Source organism: Sus scrofa, chromosome 1, assembly GCF_054392235.1.
Source record: "Sus scrofa isolate SSC_HxYL_T2T_F1_AM1 chromosome 1, Sscrofa_HxYL_maternal_Yorkshire_Landrace_v2.0, whole genome shotgun sequence".
Classification (NCBI taxonomy): domain Eukaryota; kingdom Metazoa; phylum Chordata; class Mammalia; order Artiodactyla; family Suidae; genus Sus; species Sus scrofa.
Genome location: NC_139383.1, coordinates 219186128 through 219202299, shown reverse-complemented (window position 1 = coordinate 219202299; position 16172 = coordinate 219186128). Strand labels below are relative to the sequence as shown.

At 34.9% G+C, this 16172-nt stretch overlaps 1 protein-coding gene across 13 annotated transcripts in view; it reads right to left on the bottom strand.

The window, feature by feature from the left end:
• The window catches only part of NFIB (nuclear factor I B), a 245365-nt gene that overhangs the window by 7995 nt on the left and 221198 nt on the right, over positions 1–16172 (bottom strand). For 6 of the 13 annotated variants that reach the window (XR_014821501.1, XM_005660096.4, XM_021063648.2 and 3 more), the window contains one exon: positions 11807–11895. The exons of the other annotated variants lie outside the window; for them this stretch is intronic. Coding sequence is in view for 5 of the 6 variants with exons in the window: in XM_005660096.4 (XP_005660153.1) it covers positions 11807–11895 (89 nt within the window). In the remaining variant the exon portion in view is untranslated. The remainder of the gene's footprint in view (positions 1–11806; positions 11896–16172) is intronic. 13 annotated transcript variants of the gene reach the window in all.

Genomic DNA, 16172 nt, shown 5'->3' with positions numbered 1-16172 from the left:
GAAAAAAATTCACAATGATCGATGATCATTTATGCTTAACAAATGATTTTGTAATTAGACTTGGAGCTCCATTATAACAAAGTCCATTTCTCTTTCTGCTCTGCATCTAACATAGAATCTAGTACTTGGGAGATGTTCAACACATTTTTGGAAAAACAAGCCAATTAATTATTCCAAATCACACCCAGCTATATATTGTTCAAATGTTGCTCAATGATCTCATAATTTCATGAGGACATTGTGATCTGGTCCCCTATAAAAAGAAAATAGGTATCTCTGAACTTGAAATGAGAGATGTTTAGCATTCACAAAAATTAACTATGTAGGAATAATCAAATCAGGGAAACAAAGAGAATTCAAGCTTAAAAGGTATGTTATTATCAGATGAAAAATCATAATTCTACAGAATAAAAATAGTTGTTATTGTAACCTTTTGCAAAAGACTTGTTTTCAGATATTTCTCTCTTCCCACACACATCTTCAACTATTTCTGCACCACTGATTGGGAAAAGTGTTACAGGAGGCACCTGAACCTTTTCCTCTCCTCTCTCCTTCCACAGCACTTTGTTCAGAGTACTTCTACAGTACTACTTCGTGTCATAATTATCTGTATCTCTGATTATCTGACAGGTAAGCTCTGTAAAGAAAATGACCTTGTCTTATCAATCTTTATAGAGTCTGGCCATAACTGATGCTAATTATTTTTTAACAAATAAACTACAAAAATGATCTCCATTATCTTTAACCTAAAATGGGAAGTATGTATGAAAAACAAAATGACTAGCTCAAATTGATAACCCTTGACCATAAAAGACAATGTCAACAATAAGCGAATCACTTTGCAAAATTGGTAAATCCCAAATTAAATGGGCTCTAGGAAGTCACTTAGAAACTGCATATTTTAGGAAAATCAAGTATATTTTAATGGTTGAAAATAGACATGACTCCTTAGATTGAGAAATCTACTGACTAATGGCAGAAAAGATAAGAATTGGGGGTTTATTTTGCAATAGATTTCTTACTCAGTTCTTTAGAAGAACATACTATTATTCTTTGGATAATCTGCCATTAAAAAATAAATTGATGCTAGTGACTAACAGGACTTTTGCTGCAGAATATCTAACAAATTCAATTTAGATGTTTATTTAAACTTTTCAGACCTTCCATCCTACGTTATGACCATGCCAAAATTGCAGTGTGTGATATATTTGTCAATACTGAACCTTTGGGGGAAAAGAAATCTCAGACATTAACACTACGCAGACCCCATATATGAGTTTTTCAAGTCTCTTATTGCTGATTCGGAGGTTAAATTCAGAACCATAAAGCACAACTAGTTTTTAGAGCTTTTTGGTAGGCCCATTGGAAGAAAAAAAATGCTAAAACTATTTAAAAGATTGTAACAATGCAAAGAAAAATGTTTAATCAAACAAAATAACCTATATAATTTAATTTTTGAAAGATAAGGCCTCAAATTGCATAGATTTTCAAGAAAAATGTGACAGTGTCTTTTACAACACTCTCTACTCACCCTCTCTATAAATAAATGCCAATAATGGCCAGTATGGATAAAATAAACACACATTCATATTTATATACATATAAAAACTGGTTATATGTAAAAAGTTATATTGTTTTAGTTCATAACAGAATGAAAATTTTATGGATAAACTATGTTCATTCCAATAAACTGTGCCTCTGTCTATTAAGAGATAAGAGTATAACAGAAAGATTTCAAAATATTAAAAGTCAAATTAAGCTACTTCAGCAGTGTATCTTCAAAGGTGAATTAACTTGGTTTTCATTACATTTTCTATTGTCAAATTAGCTTTGTTTAAGTAAAACAGAAGATGAGCATGAGTGAAAATTGAAAGCACATCTTTAGAAAATATATACTGGCCACACCAGTGTAAAAAAAAAAAAAAAATGCAAGTTCTTCATGAAAAATCTGTCACACACACCCACACACCAAAATTAAAAAAAAGAAAAAGAAAAGAAAAAAGAAAGCCCAAAGGATTTTGATAGCACCTTAACCAAAAGCAGAATTCACCTCTAATCTATGTATGCTCTAAGTATGTAATGAGATATTTAATTAAAAATGAAATAAACATGTCAAATCAGAATCCTAAAAACAATGGTAGCTCTGATATCATGGATACTACTGCCATATGATTCTGATCAAATGTATGACATAGCTACCCCTAAAAGGAAAGAAACAAACAGACAAATAATTTTGACTTTGAGATACATTAATAATAGGTGATCATCCTGCTTCATTTTATATGATTAGATCACCTTGGAAGCATTGTGTTTCTTCTAGGCATCATTCTTCAAGAGAAACAAACTCAAAGACATTTCTTTGGTGAAGAACCCCACCAAATCATGTCAGGTGAAAAACAGCTAAAGGGAGACAGGGAACACGTGACAGTGGAATTGGAAAGAAATGCAATGTGGTTTGGGTTGACCAAATTAGCATAAAGGGAGACACTTCTAGAAGATATGCTCAGGACCTAACAGGAATAAGGTACTACCTTGGGCGTTTTAACATATGCTCCAGCACTTAATTTTCTCAGTGAACTCTTGAAATTGCCATCATTCTTCATTTCACAGATGATAAAGTTGTGGCTTAAACTTATCTAAAGTTACCTACCTAGATCTCTGATACAAATCAGTTCTGATACTCATGCCATTTAACTATTATACTGCTTCCCTTGGGAAGTTAGACAATGACTAAACATTTGAAAGAAATTTGGAACAGAGTTTTCTGAAGGCACAATGTATGTGCTTCAGGAGACAGTGAATTTCCCATGCCCCACACAGCTGGAACATAACCTAGCTAGAGTTGCAGCAGACTTGTACACAGAATATGTGGTTGGTCTGGTTGATCAAGCAACTCTGAAATCTGATATATCCACCTCCTTTGAAAACAAATCTAGTTGAAGTTCTATTAGATTGACCTTATGGTGAGGATTAAGGAGGAAGAAGATACTCACTTCTTCCTTTTAAAAATGATACACTATTTATATATTTCTTATCCGGGACAAATTGGATAAAATAGCTAGTCTTTGCATCTACAAGGAGTACAGAGACTCTGTACCTTTCAATGAAAGAAAGACAGAAAACTCCTCTGGGCAAGTCAACATTTGATGGTTGTGTTTTTTAAAATTATGCATTTTGTGACTGTCTCCTAGGCCAAAAAGAAGTGGGTCCTTAGCTTTTAACTTGGTGACTACCCAGGAACAATGGGACATATATGGAGTCCAAAGTTGAGTAAAGAACCAATGTCAAAGGCTTCACTTCAATTACTCATCTTGAAATAAAAGCTAATCGAAGAATGGCAAAATCATTTATTACTAGTCTATGTGTATCTGATAATGGTTTGGGCAACCCATTTGTCAAATGTTTCATAAAATGTCAAAGTATCCAGTGTACTAACACTTTTCAGAAGAATAATCATATCACCCATTCAGATTTTACATACTGATTTAATCATAAAACTACCACATCTGCTTTAAAGATAGTAAGTACTCTTTCAAGAAGCTTTTAAAAATGTTACGGGAAGGAAGGAATAAGAATTGTATATATTCATACATACCTCAATCATACCAATAGCCACATTACTTATAGATAGCACTAAAAATAAACAATGGCCCAGAAAGCATGGCAAATAGATAAAATAAATACCTTAATTTAAAAGAAAGCTTTGCCCTTAATTCCTTTGCACCTGTTTCAAATACCCCCAAAAAGGAAAGTTTATTATTTCCTTGGCTAAAACACTCCTAATTTTGTTGCTACAATATTGATACACAGGTATTAGTATCTCTCCCAAAATGCATAAAAAGCAATTTTCACTATTAATAGCTAAAATCTGCCAGGAAAAAACAATCGAGGGCAAGCTAATTAAGTATTAAGTCAGAAACCGTGCTGTCCTGAATGTGTGCATTTGGACTGGATGCTTATGTTAACAAGACACCAATGTCCTGACAGTGTCTTATGAAAAACTCCTCACTCAGACTAGTGAAAGGAATATATGGATAATATTTAAGTACCCTGATATTTAGGACTTATCATATAATATATTTAGGAGTTATTATATAGTATTATACATAAGGAATATACCTAGGAATTCATTTTTGTATTGGAACAAAGAAAACGGCACTTATTAAATACAAGTTGCTAGCACTTACACAGTGTGTGCTATTTGCCAGGCACTGATCTATGTGCTAGACTTATTTTAGGGTTTCAATCCTCTAATCAGTCTATGAGAAAAGTACCATTATTATCCTGGTTTTACAGATGAGGAAACTGAAGCTGAGAAGTTAAGCATCTTGCCCAACTTCTACTTCTGTTAGGTAGTAGCAGCCAGGCTTTGAACTTAGGAGTGTAGTTATAAAATCTCCTTTCTTACCTTATCTCATTCTTTTGTGAAATATACCACTTAGATCCCTAAATAGTAATTTATATTATCCCTGAATTAGATAATAGAGTCTATGAATTAAGGCCCGTATCATTTAGGTACAGTGAAATTCCTATAGAAATACAATATCTATATTTTATTTTTCCAACTCCAGATTCTTTTCAGCTGAAGGCAATATTTGTATGCACGAATAGGGCTGCATGTCAGTAGCTGGCCTATTGTGCTTTACTTCAGGGCTAGACCTGAACTGAAATATACAAAGTGCTTACATTGGTCTTGGGTTTCTTCGATTTATTTCCCCCAGTTTTAAGGATCATTATTGCCATCTGAATGATCCTATTTGCATGCAAGATGATTTCTAATGATTATTACTATTTGTAATAATCTGTATTGGAAAGCTCCCTGGCCAGCTCTTACCTGAACTGCAAAGTACTCTTGTGGGCTCTCTGGGAAACACCAAATATCATAAACTGCAGGTGGCTCATGGAATTATTCTAACTGCAAGCAATAGCACTTCATAGTAATGAAAGAGAAATGTATTTGTTTCTTAACTAAGTAGGTAAATAGCCTTCTTTATTGCTACCCCTCGGGGACCAACGATTTTGAAAATAACATACCAAATCGGTAGGCCATCAAAGCTCATTAATTTATATTCAGTTGTTTCAGATGTGTTGTGTTATCAGGGCATGCTGGATTGCATGTTAACTTTACCATGTGTGGGTACTACGTTTTGGAAGTAAAAAGATGGCAACATGCTAGTGAAGTATTTTATCTAATGAAGAGCACAGAGCAGGAACAGTCCTTCAGAATGGAGCCACTGTAGCTAAATACTAAATGTGCTTATTTATTACAACGACTGTCCTCTTAGTCAACAGCTCTTACAAAATCCTAGAAGACCCTTCAAAAGGCAATCTCTAAACTTGAAAGTACTACAAACTTAACATCCTTAAAATGTTTACTTTAGACATAAGAAAAATACACTTCCCTAATTGAAAAATTTTTAAAAACCTATGTTTGGTATCTTTCATATTTTAGAACTGAAAATGGGAGAGAATTATTATGAAGATGACTAATGGTAAATAAATTACAGTACACAGACGCATATGTATATAACAATTTATGGAGTTGTGGGAGGTTGCAGCCAATTAAAAAATACAGAATTACCCAGGCTCCAAGTGGGGATGGGATCTCCTCCCAAAGACTCACCACAGCGGAGAATCCTGTGTGGGTTTCCATCCACTGTCTCTAGTCTGTATTCCTCCCTATCCCTGGGCTCCTTTTCAGTGCTATTGTTACAAGTGCCCCCGCTCCCCTTATTAGCATATGTGAGTCTTCAACAGCAGACCAAATTCTCCACCAAAATCATGCTTCCAAAGAGTGCCTTTCACTAGAGAAAAATCACCCAAGGCATACTAAATTAAATAGAAATGTTAAGTTTGATGCAAAAGCAAACAACGATTCTTTCCCAGATGACTTTCGTTTGAAAGCAAAAAAAATCAGTGCGATTTGCACAGTTTCACCTCTAAATGAGAGAACTTATGTGTATCAGAATTCTGAAGCAGAACATCCCAAATGCTTAAGGAGCTGAACACATTTTTAGGTGATGCCTGCTACTCTGTTCACATGTGAAAAAAACAAAAAACCTTCCTTCTCATAAAACAAAAATTAACAAAGGAGAGAGTAATTGTAACTTTTTGCAATTTCTGAATATTCAAAATTTATGTTCTTCAATTTCTCGAACTTTAGTCAGGTTTTGGTGTTTTTTTACTCCCTTTTGTAATTTGTTATTATGTTTATAATCCATGTTTATTCATTCATATGCTTTGCTATCTAAGAAATAAATACGACTAAAAATTCACTATATACCTACCAACAGCACTAGCAAACAGGAGAATCCCCAAAGTAAGATATTAAAGGGTGCGCCAGCCGCTGACAGAGCTGATTTCTCAGGGGCATAAAACATATGTAAACATGGCACTTTCCATAAGACATCTTCAAATAGAGTTAGGTGTCTACTACACTTCTTTCATTGCAAAGGGTTAATCAGCCAGGTTTACATTTGGGAATTTTCTGCATCGCGCTCCTCCCTCTCCCGCAGTGCAGCCAAAAATCATCTAACAGGAAACATAAGATTAAGTTTGTCCTACCTAAGCGAACAAAGAGTGCTCTGAACAGGCCACCGGTTTACTGCAGAGCGGGAACTTTTCTAATCCTGCTGGAATCTGCAGTGCAGCTCAGAAAATATCTCAGAAAAAGTTGTTTTCTTTCCTCTAACATCTTGAATCTGGGTCTTCCCATTTTGGTCATACTGCCGACCCTGCTGCTTCTTCCATAAAGGTTAACTTAAAGCTCCAAACATAATCATGTGGAAAATGGACATTATTGATTCCTATGGTCCATTGTTCCCCTATCCTAAGTCCCTGAAGTTCAAGTTCAATCTGGAATTACATCATGTCTGGTTTCTCCTGGTTACCAGACGGCTTGAGACGTGACCACAGCTACAGAAAAAACAAACAGCCTTCTTCACGCTTCGGCTCCCCTATCGATTCAAACGTAAACTTTTTTTCTTTCTCTCAAGTATGCTTCAAGTATGGAGCATGGTTAATTTAGAGATTAAGTTCCAAATTAGATTATCTAATGGCATCTTAATGGATTGCTGACCCATTTCCTGTGGGATGGCAGCATGCAAGTCTGGCTGGAATACAATTAATTTCTTAGGAAGTGTTCTGAAGAGTTTCCTAGATAAAGAGGAAATGTTGTGTTTTGCAAATCTTTCTGTACAAACGGAGAAAGTTAGGCAAAACTGCAACAAATCCCAATGTATTTTTCAACAGCCAGATTCAGACACTTTGTGTGTGAACGCCGTTTTTAAGGAAGATAATTTTTAAGAACGATCACATTTTAATTTTTGATTTCACAACAGGTGCAAATAATTTTGATGAGACTAGAGTAGTAATTCTTTTAAATAGAATATCCAAGTACAAAGAGCAACCGTAGTTAGCGGCTCTGGTTACCAAACAATGGTCATGTGTGCAATTTTGGCTTTGGCAATTCCCCTCCTTGAACTGGATTCTTCCATTCATCCACATTATCAGCATTTCTATCAGAGTCCCAGAGCGGTGCTAGGGGCCCAGAATGGTGTGTAAAAAGTTAAACATTTTGAACACACTTTAGAGCTGACAGCTGAAAAGGAAATTCAGCACTCTGAGAATAAAGCTCCCCCCAGGAACTCCAGGAACAACCCAGCTGTTGTACTGTAGTTATGTGTCAAGATAACAAACTGAAAGCAGGAAATGCTAACCTAGTGAATTTGTGGGGATGGTCTAAGTATAATGTTGAAATACAAGTTAACTCTTAACATTGCTTAAAGCCAGGACACATACCACCCTTCTCATACAAGTGACCTATATATATATATGTACATGCATGCCTCATGTACACACACATATATATGCTTACACATATGCATATGTATGTGTATATATAGGTACATGATATACCACGTGTGCATACACACATACCCACATACAAATATTTATATACAAATATATAGTTTGCAACCCAATATTGAAAATTACTTTAAATATTCATTCTTAAGTCACGGAGGACATATTTTACAACGAAAAATTTATGGACAAAGCAATGAAAATGGTACCTAGATGAAGACAGTGTTATGCAAATAGGGTTAGTGTAGGAAATGAATGGCATTATTCCTTCCCATTTTGCCCTCCCTCTCCTGACCAACCAGATTCAAATAATCTTTATTGGCTGCTAAATTTCTCCTGGGAAATCAAGCAACTCTCTAGAATTGCAGTAATAAACGACAATTTCTTACAAAAACATGTGTAAAGTAACTACAGAATGAAGTATTCAACTCATAGAAAGGAACTGCTAACACATGTAACATGGAAAATAGCTGATAAAACTCTCTTCGGTGCCATTCAATTATGGCATCAGCAGAAACACAAAAATCTCTCCAATTATTTCAGTAAAATCTTCATTTATTCATTATTTCAGAGGCTGAGCAAATGGTTTGTGTAAACATATCCTTCAGTAACACGCACATGTTTATTTTAGCCATCTGAAGGCTGCTGCTATGTTTATAGAAGCCATCAGACACATACAGCCACTCACTTGTGGCTTTGCCTTTTCTTGAAAGGGGTGAAGGGGGAGAAGAGGGAATGAAACAATAAATCCAGTTTCTCTTTTGCATAAAGCACTCCCCTCCAACGTTTTAAAATAACTTATGTTTATATTATTCTTGGATTGTCCTTTGGCTTTCTTTTTCATTCAATTATATTGCTCTTTCATACTTGATAGTACAAGCTATGTTCTGGCTATGGTTTCAAGAAAGCAAGCCAGTTAGGGAGTTAACTGCTATATTTGTTTATACCCACATAACTCACATATGTAACAGTGTAATTTGTCCACATCAGAGGACAAAGCACAGACAAAACAGTACCCTTCTGAACAGCATAAGCAACTCATCACCCATTACCCTGCTAAGAGCTGAGCCCCTCCTGACTCCAGCAGAGGGGAGCCCTCCACCAAGGGATTTGATTCTGGGTTAACTGCAGTACCTGACCTTTGGGTTAGAAAAAAAAAATTTGTATTTTCAAGATGCAAGCAACACACACACACACACACACACACACACACACACACAGAGAGAGAGAGAGAGAGAGAGAGAAATGGCTCACAAAACTCTAAGGTCAAAACAACAAAACACCTTCAGGGTTGCAACTTAATAAGTCTGTGAAAACTTTGCAAAGGAGTCAGCTTTGGTTCTGAAGGGAATGTTTATACATTGGGGGTGGGAGTGGGAGGGGGGGTGCATGGAGAGGGAGGAGGGAGGAGGATGAAAGAAATCTTCTAGCTCTGATTTCACTCGCCCAGCAACCACAGCACTGCCATTTTTCAGTCCCGACGAAGGAGCTGCATTTGACATGGAAAACACTTCTACAGAAGGACTGGCACAGAGCAGAAAAGGGGGTGATGGTAGACGAGCGATTAATCCAAGTAATAGCAACAAACAAGAATCGAAACAAAGCAAAACCAAAACACCTTTTTTGCTTTGTCCTTTTCTACTACAATGTCTCCAGGGATTGCCTTTTGTTCAAAACAAAAAGCAACTACCACCATAAAAGTAACCTGATATTTCTTGATTCCACTATGACAAGGGCAAATTATTTAATTCTCCAGTGGAACAGATCTATATTTCTCATATATTTTCACTTTATTCAGATTGTTCTGAAGTCGCAGCAGTGCTCTGAAGATTTCAGATGTTTGTTATCTGTTGTAAAGGTAGTTGTAGTGTTACAGACGTGTGATTTCTTTTTTCAATATATTTGCTAGGGAAAAAGAAAACCTATTGTGCTTCATAAATAACCACAGCGCACACACTGTAAACCATAAATACATTATGAATATGTTATGCCACAGACAAGGTCTAATTGTATTATCAAATATGGACTCCATTCATGCCTATTTTTGAAAACTCTTCACAAAGCAAAGCAAATTGCTGTCTCACTTGAGTACATTTCTTCTGAACTATATGATACTTGGATTTTAAGAACTGTGAGTTTTGTCTGTATCAGTCACACAGTATTTGGGATAGCCCACCAAAGAGATTCAATAAAAACCTGTTGAACATTAAACATGACACCTGCCATTATCAATTATGTGCCTTCTGAATCATGGTCAAAAGGGAAGAAAGAAACAAACCAAAAGCTACCTGTTTTTGGAAGCATTAAGGCCATTCTGAATAGTATTATCTACTACTGCAAAAAAATTATTTTTGAGAGGGAAAATAAAAGGAATCTTAACTAAATGAATTCTGATTTTTTTTCTGAGTAATTATAACTTGAAACTGATTTCCACATCAATGTTTCACCAAGAAGGTGATTTGTAAGATGAGCAATGCCTTCCTAAGACCTGAGTTTAGTCATCATCTTAATTTACATCAATACCTGTGTTCTGTGGTGATGCATTGTCCACTCACCTTTTCCTTTTGGGGATATCAATTTTTGAGTTGAAACATCACTGCAAAGTAGGTACAGTTATATTTTAAATCTCCCATGATTACATCCTTATTTTGCTTTAATATATTTTAGCAGTACTATCTGATTTTAGAAAAGTATGTGTCAATCAGTAATCCACAGATTTGGAAGTTGACACAGCTATAGCCACATTTAAAAACACAAGTACTCACCGTCTGACTTGCAATTTTTTCTAAATATGGTAAGGCTTGTGTGTAAAAATGGGCCATTTAGCCAACCATCAGAGCATGCACTATAAGGATAAATAAAATTATGTCCAAACATAATGCTATGAAGTTGAATCAAATTAATTTTTAAAATAGTTATTAATAAAGATGTTTTAAATAGGAGTTCCTGTTGTGGCTCAGTGGTTAACGAACCCAACTAGTATCCATGAGGACACAGGTTCAAATCCTGGCCTCACTCAACAGGTTGGGGATCTGGCAGTGCCCTTAGCTGTGGTGTAGATTGCAGATGTGGCTTAGATCCTGCACTACTGTGGCTATGGTGTAAGCTGGCAGCTGCAGCTCTTCCAATTCGACCCCTAGCCTGGGAAATTTCATATGCCGCAAGTGCAGCCCTAAAAAGACAAAAAAAAAAAAAATTAAAAAATTAAAAATTAAAAAATAAAAGAATACATAAGAAGCTGAATGAGCACTACTTACTTTCTAAAACCAGTACATGAGACAGTACCAAAACTAGTTTCAGAAATGAATGTTTTTCTCAGCCAACCAAATAAAGTCAATTCTCCATGATTCACATCAATGTACAAACAGAAGGTAAAACTTTACTTAAACCAAACTCTTTTAGCTATGATTCCAATAATCCCCCCCACTCCAAAAGGTATGAATGTTGTTAATAAAAGTTAAATCGACTAATTTGAAATTTTTCTTTTAGCTTTTCCCCTCTGACAGGGGAATAAATGAATAGTAAAATGGCTTAAAGTTAACAGTAAAGAAAAAGAGCTGAAATGAGAACAATCTATCAGGTAAAAACCCAATGCTTTATCCTCAGAAAGTTGAAAAATCTTCCCTAAAATTGTGATTTCATTTTTTCAGGTCCTAAAATCTAAGTCTCAGATCCCCTCCCCCACCCCCAATAAGTATAAATTGTTTACAGCCTTTGACAGCACTTAGAAATTCTAATCACCAATTAGCATATTTCTAGTCTCCAATTAATACGAAGTTGCATCTAAAGAAGAAATAAAGGAAGAGGGTAGAGAAAGAGGGATGGTATAGCCACAACAAACTAAATTTTTAACATATTTTCTGTAAAGCTAGTTAAAAACAAACACTGTAGCTCATGTCATTTTTAGGTGTAAGTGTAGGGTTGGAAATAATTAAAATGTTACCTTTGCCAAGTAATTCCCAATGTATCCTCACTGGTACTGGGGTATAAATGCCTGCCGTTTTGATTCATGGTCCAGTCACAAATCCTCAGCTGTCAATTGAAACCTAGCAGTCAGATATGGATCGAGCAGTACTACAGTTTTTAGTATTTAAATGAACACATGCAAACTAGTACTGTACATGGCATTAACCTTACTTTCCCAAGAGGCAACTTAAAGAAAAAAAAAAAAAAAAGCAAAAGAAAATCTTACTCTGAAAAGCAAAATTCCTAGACTTTTTCAGAAAAAGCTATTGCAATATGCTTCTCTATTAATTAAAGCATATAAAAGAGTGCTTAGAACATAACAATTAGACATCAATTAGAGTACAAAATGAGCTGAAATAAAAGCAAACGTTAATGTTCAATAGATATATTTTAGAAAGAAAATAAAAAAGCTTTTTTTTTTATATGTAACATACCAAATAATCTGTACGGAGTAAAATAATAACTTTAAGCATGCAGATTGCAAAACACAGAAGACATGCAGTTTAGAGGGGAAAGGTCCACCTTGTAAACATTCTCCCTAACTTAGGTTTAGAAGCATTGAGGTATGCAGTTTTAGAGGTTCACTAATTTTGTTTCACTCAAAGTGGCATTTCTTTCCCCCAAAGAGTTGATAAGAGTTCCTACTTTTATTTGAAAGTCAGAGTAATGGCATTTGAAATACTTTACCACATCTGAATAGAGTGAGGAATGCACTGAATACAAGCTGAAACAAATTCTTCCCAGATCTCCAAATCATCAGCTCTGCCTTTCAGAGGTTGTTCCAGTAACCCTATCCAGCTCTGTTTGGTTAACAGCTGCCCTACAGTGCTAGCAGATTTATTGAAAAGATATATTGCTTATTTTTATGCTTAAGAAAGTAAACTTATCTGGCTTTGGGGGGAAAAAACACTAGGAAAGCATGGTTTTTAGTCTGTAGATAGCTGTGCTGTAAATTAACTGTATCTTGCATTGAAAAGATGACTTATTCATAGCAATCCGCTAAACCGTGTTTGCTGCTTTTCTGTAAGAATTTCTAGAAGATGATGATTGGAGCCAAAGTCCCTTTAAACTTAGGATAAATTATTTTAATCTTTTCTGATAATGTTATGGCTAAAAAAAAGTTGCCTATTAAGAATCTTTTCCGTTTAGATTCTCTAGTTTCTATATACTTTCAGTAATAGTGATTCTGGAGTTTCGGAATATGTGTGTTTTCTCACTTTTCTATAGATCTATGAGGCTCCAAAAACACCCCCTAAAATTCCCAAAACATGTTTTAATTATACTGATATTTCAGATAAAAGTAATTTTAGAAATTAAAGAACTGGAAATCAATCAATCAATCAACTAAAAAAGTTCCTTTAAGGTAGACAGATAAATAGATTGAAAGACATGTAGATTTTGCTCAGGATATGTATCATACAGTAAAGACATTAGAATGAAAATTGTTCCCCAAATGCACTTTAACGCTTGCATAAAGAAGAAAATGTGTACTTGATTATTATTATTATTTTGCTTTTTAAGGCCACACCTGCAGTATATGGAAGTTCCCAGGCTAGGGGTTGAATTGGAGCTACAGCTGCTGGCCTACACCTCAGAAACTCAGGATCCCACCTGTGTCTGCTACCTACACCACAGCTCACAGCAACACTAGGTCCCTAACACACTGAGCGAGACCTGGAATCGAACCTGAGTCCTCACGGATAATAGCTGGGTTCAATTTCTCTGAGCCACAAAAGGAATTTCCTTGATTAGTTTTAAATCAAACAGAGAACTAAATTTTATGGCAAGATTTTTTAAACCTGCTCAAAATGGATCATCTAATCAGAAATGCAATGTGATGGGGCAACCTGAATTTTTTTTTTTTTTCCCAGTAACAGTACTCGCTTGTCTCCTTCAAAATACATTTTGTTCCAGAAATACTACAAAAACAATCTAAAAATGGTTCAAGAAGCTTGGCTTTGTATAACAATTACCTTAAGAACCACTCATAGATTCTGCTCTAGTCTTTATTTTGAGTCAATTAAACATTCCGAAGAAGGGAGAGGTGTATTTAGGCAGAACTCATATTAATTCTCCTAATTATTAATTTCAGGTTAGCTTCTATGGGCCTTTCAAGTTAGACTGGGGGTTTTCAGAAAGAGAAGATACTTTCACAAAACCAGTTGAACCTAAGTACCACTCGCTGATTGGGTTGTCCCACAGACAACTGGGAACACTGGGTCTCCTTGGAAGAATACGTATGTAAATCAGTTTTTTGTTGATCATGTTGCTAATTTTTTGTTTATCATCCCCCCAAAAGGTCAAGTAAGCTATCTTCAACCACCTGTGCAACACTTAAAATACTTTTGGGCTTTTCTTTCCTAACGGTAGTCTCAAAGGGATTAAAGCTGACTACAACTATGCATTTTCAATGCATTTAAAGATAACATGCATTGGAAATATTGTCTCCCCAAATTATGCTTAAATACCTAAAAAACAATCACTGAATATACTTAGCAATAATCTAAATGCCAAAGAAAGTGGCAGGATATTAATTGGTATTGAATTAATTTCCTTTCAGTTACTGAAAAAATAAAATTTATATTTAGCTATTTAGATTGTGCACCAGCCTTATCAACATTTCCAAAAATTTCTGAGGAGAAAAATTTAATACCTGCTTGTATATTATAACTTACTTAAGCCAGGTTACTTGACCAAGAGCCTCTCTCTTCATTTTCATTATTATTTATTAATTAACCTTCTTTTGCATAAAGCATCTTTGAATTAATAATTAATAAACCTCCTGATTAAGTAAAATTTTAAAGGTGATGGTGTGGCTAGGAGAAACAATAAATAATTGAAATAAAAAGTGTATATTCACTGAAGATTTCAATGACACTAATTCCTAATAAAATCAATGCTTAATACTCTTGAATTGGATAGTCCTGACTTGACAAATTTTGAACAGAGTCTAAAGGTGATAAAAGGTAAATATTAGGTGTATTTAAGCTTCTTCGGGCAATATGTTAACTATTAGTGTAATTTAGAATTCCTAACAAAAAAGGATTTTATATTAGGCTTTAAATGTTTAAAATAATAGGTGATAATCTTATTTGAGTTTACGGTAGTGATTCTTCAATTTCTCTCCTGTGAGAGAGTCAGTGTTACATAATTTACCTATCAATTCATTTTTAAATTAAATTTTAAATCTTTAATTTTAGGTGGTACATAAACACATGCTTTTCATTTACATAAAAATTTTCTACAAAGCTTCGAAAATGGTCTAGTGATTTTTCCAAGTATTTTTCCTCAAAAAATAGGAAATGACTCCCCTCCCCAAGGTAATTAAATTTCAAACACCAGGAGCAAATTTGTTTAGAAATTTAGTTAGTTAATGTTGTGTGTTTGTAGCAATTATTACATTTGTAACAATATCAACTCTATGACAGATCTGATCATATGCACATCCTTACAGAAATGCACATGTATAAATACTTTTAAATTTTTTTATTTATATGCACCTACCAACATGAAATAGATTGTCTAGAAAATTAAGGTAAATTTTACATTAAAACAATTATGCCCAGATTTCTAAGAGCAAACAGAAGATGAAGTAAGGAAGTAGGATTCCCCTTCAAAAATAGCTTTGAGAAAAGGGCTGAGGTTGAAAAACGGGGCCAGACAGAGTTAGAAGTGAGGGTGAGTTTTTTTTTTTCACTGCATATGTTTCCAGGATGAGGTTCCATAAAGTCTCTGGAATGCAAACCTTGTTCCTTGCCCAACTCAAATGAGACTGTTTAAGAAAAACAAGGATGGGGATCACCTAGTTTCCCTCAAAAATTTGTCTAAGGGGAAATACCTAAAGTATGAATCATTATCCTTACCTACATGACACTCAAATATTCATGCAGATAGAATCAACAATGCCTATGATTTCTAAAGGTCTGTTTATTCACATGATGGCCCTACATTGTTATTAACAGGGGATTTTGTTAAATGCCTTGCAATTAGCTTTGGGAACAAAAGAAAGAAGGTAAGAAAATGTTCTACTTTGCTGGACTCAGCAAACAGGCTGATGTACTAACAGTCCCTTATGATGACGACAACTCTCAGTTGAACCAATAAACCATTAAAATGTAAACAGAATAATCAACACAGGCAAATTTATCCCTTCACTTTTTTTTTAAGCTTCCAGTGACCCTCAAGGGACTATCTTGAAAGAAATGTTTTATGTTCTCTTATGTTTCTTCAATTCTCCAGATAGCCCCAAGGAAAGAGATTTTTAGGGGGATGGAGGTGCTTTTGGGGGTGGGGTGCTTAAAATAATCTTTCAGGATACGTACTTTCCTCTTAACTCCTATATT